At 31.7% G+C, this 7,862-nt stretch overlaps 1 protein-coding gene across 1 annotated transcript; it reads left to right on the top strand.

Moving 5' to 3' along the window:
- The first annotated feature begins 379 nt into the window (after positions 1-379).
- LOC129911401 (elongin-B) lies at positions 380-1,009 on the top strand. Its single transcript, XM_055989207.1, has one exon. It carries the CDS (start codon positions 450-452, stop codon positions 804-806), a length of 357 nt encoding a protein of 118 aa, XP_055845182.1. The 5' UTR covers positions 380-449; the 3' UTR covers positions 807-1,009.
- Positions 1,010-7,862: the final 6,853 nt, after the last annotated feature.

The following is a 7,862-nucleotide window of genomic DNA, read 5'->3' as shown; positions in this document are numbered from 1 at the left end:
ACCTTATTATGGTGAATTAGACGATCCCAATTCCGAACAATCCATAACCACATCACTGAACAAACCTTAAAAAAAAAATGTCAAACCATTAAAAAAGTTGAAAACTCACCTCTCCACATTCTTTGTCCACATCACACATTCACAAACAGTCCATCTCCACGTGACATAATTTCTTTCATTCCATTAAATTTAAGAACATCTCGTGTGAATTCATGGTAAAATGAAATTACAAATCCAAAATCTGTCAACAAATGGTTTTTGAGAGGTAAAACGTAACAAAACTATCTAATCTTTCTATAAATAATCTTTACACATCAGTGGAAAACTCTCTCAAATCCTCATATAAACGTAGTAAGTTACTTCAAGTGCCGCTCCGTTCTTGTTTTTCTTCTTCATTATTTCCTCATCATATTTATTAATTATAGCTAAAATATAAAAACTAAACAAAAATGGATGTATTCCTTATGATCAGACGACACAAAACAACCATATTTACTGATGCCAAAGAAAACACATCCGTAAACGAGCTAAAACGAATGATTGGTGGAATTTTAAAAGTCAGTCCAGCCGATCAAATTCTATTCTACTATGGCAATGATCCAATGGCCAATGACAAGCTATTACAAGACTACGGAATCACAATGTCAATTGCAAAGGCCCAAGCTCCAGCACAACTTGGCTTAGTGCTGCGAACTGAATCGGGTGAGTTTGAACAACTCGATATCACAACATATTCATCGCCACCCGACCTGCCCGAAGTAATGAAGACCCAAGAAGCATCAAATGGACAAGATCAAGTTGCCTAAAAAAAAATTTAATATAAAATAATAATAAAAAAATAAATAAAAAGTCGTTATAAGCACTTTAATAACTAAATTTACGGGATTGGTATTGAATACAAAAGAAAACGAAAGAAAAAAAAGTAGCTATATCAACCACCATCAGATATTGTTGTTATAAGTCAGAACAGAAATAAATAATTTATCATACAAAAAAAAAAATACATAAAGAACTTTGCCTTCTCCGAGCAAACAACTGCTTGCTTTAATGTGAGAGAAAGAAAAATCTAGCATAACCTAAGTTGGTGGTAAGTTTTGATATGAGAATTTTGTCTAAAAATTGTCTGAGATGTGTGACAATGAATTTATTCCTTTTTAGCAATTTCTCTGAAAATTATCTACATAAATTGAAATTTTGATGAACAAAGACATTTGATGATTTGTAACCTGGATTTCATACCGTAGCCGTGCAATTGCAAACAATTTCAATCGATTTATATGGCGACAATGTCTGAAACATTCAGGTGCAATTGCCATACACCTTACCTATACCTTCTATTTTATTTACATTCTATTTTTTCATCGATTTAATTAAAAGAATTTAAAAAAACTATTGCTTTTTTGTTTAATGTGTCTAGAAAAGGTGTAGGTAGCTAATGTGGCAATGAAAATATATGACCAACTAAAAGGGTCATCAAGTTCATTAGGGTTTTTAAAAAAAATTTAAATGGGATTAAAAAACCAAAGAAGGTGTATAACTTATTGGTTTCATTTGAATGAGTTGTGTGTAGAATTGTACTGGGACCTTCTAATTTTTTGGTACCCTAATTATAGTTGTAGAAGATGTCTTTTTTGGAGTTTGGCCCTCAAGTAATGTGAGAGTAGTGAAAGAAATTGCCAAGGTTAATTTAGTCATTATTAGTATTTATAGGCTTTATCGCAATGTTGTCATTAGCAAGGATAGGATGTTGTGGAATTTGCCTTTTTTTCTTGCTTAATCGTACGACATTATAGATTAAATACAAACACGTTTCACGTCCCCCTCGTTCCAAATATATGTATTTTATTTTGCCCTTTTTTTGCCTTTTCTGTCGTTATTGCCTTTTATTGCCTTTTCTCTTGTTATTGCTTTTTTTTTGTCTTTTCCTATGTTTTTTATCTTTTTAGCATCTTAAAGGTAATGCCTACACACAAAACACTCAAATATACAAACAAAAAGCTAACTTACTCAGTATATTACTTACTCAAAATATCTATTCTATATTAAAAATTCACCAATTACCCCACACAAACAAAATTCGAATGAAAAGATCTACCTATGCAACTTGTTTGTCTGCTATTGCTACCATTTATTGTCTTCTACGTTCTATTGCGCGGCCGACAACCGACACGTATCAGAGTTCAAAAGCTAACTTTCTCAATTTACAATACTCCATTGAAGAAGTTCTCCAGATTTTGGACATAATCCAGAGAGATTTGGAAGCTGCGAAAGGGACAGTCGCAAAAGATGTTTTTGAGGGACTCGAAAAAGTTGAACAAATAAATTGCGTAATACATTGGAACACAAATCCAGGGGTCGAACTACGTACGTTAACGTATTGACGCTTTATGTCTCTATTATTTTCTTCTAATTAAATAGAGAAAGCAATAGTCAAAACGGTAACGAACTTATGCCGTAGTTCGACCCCAGAGCACCATGCAAATGTTGAAGTGGGTGATGTCGAGTTATTTAATTGGGGTCCAGTCGTCTCTACAGATGTAGAGAGATATTTTAGCTCCTTTAGAGCACTCTTAAGCCTGGTACGCTGCTCGTGCTTTAGCTCCCATACAAATTATCGAAAAGTTTTAGCAGTGCTAAAATGAGTCCCATACAAATTATCGATAACTTGTATGGAAATTTTATTTTAGCTAAAATTTAACGCGAGCAGCGTACCAGGCTTTAAGGGACAATCGCAGGCGCTTGTTAACTGAACATTTTAAAAAACTCATGATTGTTCCAAATTACTGCAATTAGTTTTTATATTTCATTCTTTTCTCAATAAATGCCTTTTTATGCCTTTTTCGGAGTTTTATTTTGCCTTTTTTTAAGTTTTTAGGTCATAAGATCCTATCCCTGGTCATAAGTCTTTGATCTTTTGATGACTAAGCAACTTGAGAAGAAATTTATAAAGTTTCTTAGCAAGGAATGTTTATTCAAAATATGGGTAACCCCATGAGAGCGTATAGGCAAATTTGTATGTTTTTCTCTCTTATTTATTTACCAATTCACTAAGTTAAATATTTTAATACAATAACACTTTGTACCTACATTAATTTGATTCATTGTTTCTAATATTAAAAATATTCTAACTATAATGCTGTTTGAGAATATCTAAAAATAAGATTTAACGAGTGTGACGTTAGAAAGTCACAGCCGTTATATTTTATTTTAAGATATTCTCAGACACACAATAGTTAGAATAATGTACTTTTAATGTTAGAAAACAATTATTATGCTAAGTGTTAAAGTATAAAAATACTTAACTTAGGTAAATAAATAAGAGCGATCAACATACAAAAATATGCCTAAATGCTCTCATGGAATTACCCATATAATAAAATATAAAATGGCAAGTTGGTCATTCCTATCGTTAAACACCGAAGGTCATTGGGATGATCGATGTAAGTAGAGATTGCAATCCCGGGATTCGGGATCCCGGGATCCCTACCCATTTTTTGATCCCGAAAATCCCGGGATTATAGCTCTCCAATTCGGGATTAGTAGCTAAATATTCGCATACAAAAAATGACACAATTCTGCAAAAATATGTAAAAATGGAACATGGGAAATCCTTATTACTTTATTGCAAAACAAGGAGGAATAGCCTTTGCGATGATTGAACGCAAAAATCGCTTATCGATCTGAATCACCCTACAAGGTTTGAAGAAACAGATTTTGATTTAATAAATGAGACTATTGAAGTACCGGATCCAAAAAAATTAACAGTTGAATCACTTTGCCCTTTCTTAATCTAACTTGTGTACAGCTGGCTGATGGTGCTCTTAAATTTCTTTTAGCAGTTAGAGTCAAAAACTTCAATAATAAGCAGAAGACAGCTTTAATTAATCGCTTGAGCTTGCGGCAGCGAGTAGAGTTATCTGGTGTTCTTGCTTACCTACAGAACCCAAATAAAAAGTAATTTTCGAAAACTCAAGCCCAGAAGTAAGACATTTATTTTTGAGTCCTAACAAAAATTAAAATAAAGCAAATTACATCAAATTTAAAACGTGTGGGTGCTGTCAGTATTCAAGAAAATGAACCTTTTACTGTTCCAAGCTGCTAAATAGTTAATATGTTATTTAATGTTAATTTATTATTTATTTATTCTTTTAAATACTTCTTAACTAAACTTCATTCAGTTTGTACTTTGTACACTGAATCATAATGTTTTTTATATTTTATTCCTTTAGGAAATTTTTTTAGTTTTAGCTATATTGTTTTTGTTTTACTTGTTTTGTTTGTCTTTTATGAAGAATGTTTTTTTTTTATACTTTGTTCGTTCAATAATAAAAAATATTCCATAAAACTTGTTTATTGGCTCCCAAATTGAGTATGAAAATATTTTTCAAATCCCGGGATTATCCCGGGATCCCGGGATTCAATTTTTCAAATCCCGAAATCCCGGGATCGGAAAATCATCCCGGGATTGCAATCTCTAGATGTAAGGCCATGTTTGAATTGGGTTAAATATTTAACCCCTATTAATTTTTGATACTATTGAGGTGAAAAAATTTTTTTTTTCAGATAAAAACAAAACCATCTGCAAAAAAAAATGAACCCAAGTTTAACCGGGTCCTAGAACCCATTAAATTTTTAACAGTTAAATATTTTTTATTCACCTCAATAGTATCAAAAATTTAACACATTTTCAAATACCAAGGAAACTATTCAAAAGTTAAAAAAATATGTTGAAGACCTTCGATTGAGGAAAAAACAGATAGCAAAAAATTATTGGGAATATTCGATAAATGATAAATATCACTTCATTATCGCCTTTGCATGACTAAAGTCATTTAGGAGGAACATGCATTAAAGCGTAAAAATAATATTTTAAGTCGTCCCGACCATGTTACAATCAAACAATCAACAAACAAAGCGGTGCTCCTTACAGGTCTCTCAAGCAATTCTGTTTGTCTCTGTATCTATCTTATACTAGAGTCTAAGCTCCTGAACTTAGTAAATATGAGTTTTGGAAGATTCACTAGAGGTGAACTTGAAATTTTATTTCTAGGATTAAAACTAACGGTACCTGGAGTCTATGATGAATTAGTATAATTTGGCTGTCATTTCAACGATTTGTTGTTTCCTGGCAATAAATTCCAAGGGAGATTCATGATCGGACAACAAAATCCGTATGAATATTTCCAGAGAAGCAAAATTTTCCTGGAAATTCACGATAGAAAGGTTAAACACAAACTTCACTTGAAAAATGAATATCTTTTTTAAGACTTTTACTAATTTTTTATAAATTTAAAATCTAATGATTCTACATGATACCCTGGTATTAATAGATATAGATAACAGTGTTTTAAAATTTAAACTGTCGTATGTAGATGTTCTTTAGGACTCAGAAGAAATCATTTTGATTGATAATAGTCAATTTTATCAGAAAAAAACAAAGCTTACTTCTATGGATTGAAACTTGGGTTGAAAGGTTTTCTCATGGATTCTATAATCAGAACTGGACAAAATTGAAATGGGAACATTCGCAGGCACCACTTTCGAATACAAAAAGAATTATCAAAATTGGTAGTCCAAAGTTATGAGGTAACAAACATAAAAAAGGACAATCTTGAAGAAATTAAAAAAAAAAAACTATCTGCTATCAGCTACTTTGCATAACACGGGCCTCGATACTTTAAATTACTAACCCTACAGTCCTGACACAGGTCTCAGCAATTATAATTTATTCTAAAATATGTATACAAAAAAAAACTTAGTCTATTTTTCGGACAAAGTCATACAGTTACAGCGTTATAGCGATCAGGAAAATGAATCAGGAAAAATGTTCAAACAGATAATTCGTTGTGTTTCATTCGATTTGAAAAACAAAAGCTTTACCATTGGATTATAAATGATTCCAAGAATTTTTATTGAAAAAACAGAAAACACTATTTGTTTGGTAAAATTCTTACGAAATCCAAAAAAAAATATCACCATGAGACAAAATCTCCAAAAATTATAATCCAACTTGCCAATATCAGCAAGAAAAAATCTCCATAGATAAATTCCATAGGAAGACTTTTTTTGCCAAAATCTCCAAATCCCTATAGATAGTTTCGTCTATTAACACCGTTGCGCTTGTGGCAAAGACATGACATTTTTTTTACCATTATGACATGATGACGATTGTGTTTCTGAAGAACAAATTATGAATGCACTTGAAGTTTTTCTAAAGTAATAACAACAGTTACTATGGATGGGATTATTCTATGAAGATCAAATAAAAGACGAAAAAAACTTATTATAAATGGATAAGCCTATCATTTTCCATTCACAAAAAATCAAAAAAGAAAAACAAATTACCGAATCATGTGATTTAGGGTTTGGGGATTTTAGATTGGGGAATCTGTCTTATGGAAAACGTCACCAACCTTGTTTTCCTGATGCAAATTCATTTTTCGTTAAGCTGATTACCATTTGAAACAACATAAAACAAATCGTTCGCCTAAAGTGATTCAAATTTATCCTGTTCCACTGCATACGAAAAATTTTTTTCATCTTTATTTCAATCAGCAAAAAAACAGAATATGTAGATTTTGGTGTGTCAACTGTCGTAAGTTTTCGTGATCGCTATAAACGACCATCAGAAAAATATATTCAGTTTCATACTGTTACTTTTTTTCCTGATCGCTTTAACCGGCCCCTTAAAATTGTCCCCTCCAGGAGAAAAATGCAAGAATAAAATAACGAAGGAGAGCCTGAACCACTGTACCTGCTTTTCAAATAGCGAAATGCAAGCATAGTGTAGGTCAATTTCTTATGATCCTGAACTTTGCAATTTGTCTTCTAAGGTTCAGCAGCCACCAGAGTCGCAAAAGTAGTCCGATTTTGAAAAATTAAATGGCAATCGCTTCGTTTTATCAAAATTGAAAGATGATACCGAATGACAATCAAAGTAAACATTACCATTCAAGTGTGCTGAGTTCAACGCACGACAATTTCCTCTGGTGGGTATGGAAGGAGGCACAACATCGGTGAAAAGAATCGGAAAGAGAATTAGGCCAAAGAAATTCTAATGGTACATACTCTCGTATTTCAGGTTGCTGAAAAATGGTTATATAAAAATACATTTATACACAGATAACGACATCTTAGTTATAGGCTTATAGTTTTATGTCGTTTTCTTTCACTCCGGACTCCGGAGTAATTTTAGTACTACCGAGGTCCCCCGGATTTACTCCACATTTTTAGTCAGATTTACACACACACTTATGAATTTGAAGTTTGACATTTTAAAATTTTGTTTGAAAAGAGAAAAACGCGAAAAGTGTTTCTTTAAAATTCTTTTCTTATTAACAAAAACAACCATTATGAATATATTTCCTATTATATTATATTCCGCCAGATATATTTCTTCCATTATTTTCGTTAATTTTTCAATTTTTCCAAAATGAAATTGAAAACCGAATAAACGAATTTTTCAGCCAGTGTTCTTAATCAATTAAAAAAATCCTTTGCCAGATAAAAAAAAATCCCAGTTTTTTTCTGCGATGATGGGATAGAAGCAGACTTATCAACGAACGCTTATTATGCTTCATTAATTTTAATGTTAATTTTTTTTTTTTCAATTGATAACATTTTTTCCCTAGGCATATTATCACTATTTTTTTCAAGGAAATTATCTATTTTTCCCTTGTCACACACACAACTACAAAAATTACTCTCATTATGTTCTATCACTCCAGAAAAAGGAGCAAAAATTTAGAGTACTCCTTAATAGAGTGAAAGAAAACGACATTAGTTAAAGTAGTAGTTAAATCCCTCTTAGTGGAGCTCTGGAAAAAGAATTCATTTTATTTAAAAAAAAAAAAAAAAACAAC

This window comes from Episyrphus balteatus, chromosome 2 (genome assembly GCF_945859705.1).
Source record: "Episyrphus balteatus chromosome 2, idEpiBalt1.1, whole genome shotgun sequence".
NCBI classification, from domain to species: domain Eukaryota; kingdom Metazoa; phylum Arthropoda; class Insecta; order Diptera; family Syrphidae; genus Episyrphus; species Episyrphus balteatus.
Note: the sequence above shows the minus strand (reverse complement) of the source record. Positions and strands in the feature narration are given on the sequence as shown.

Coding starts and splice junctions, on each gene's coding strand:
- LOC129911401 (XM_055989207.1), top strand. CDS start 450: ATGGATGTATTCCTTATGATCAGACGACACAAAACAACCATATTTACT.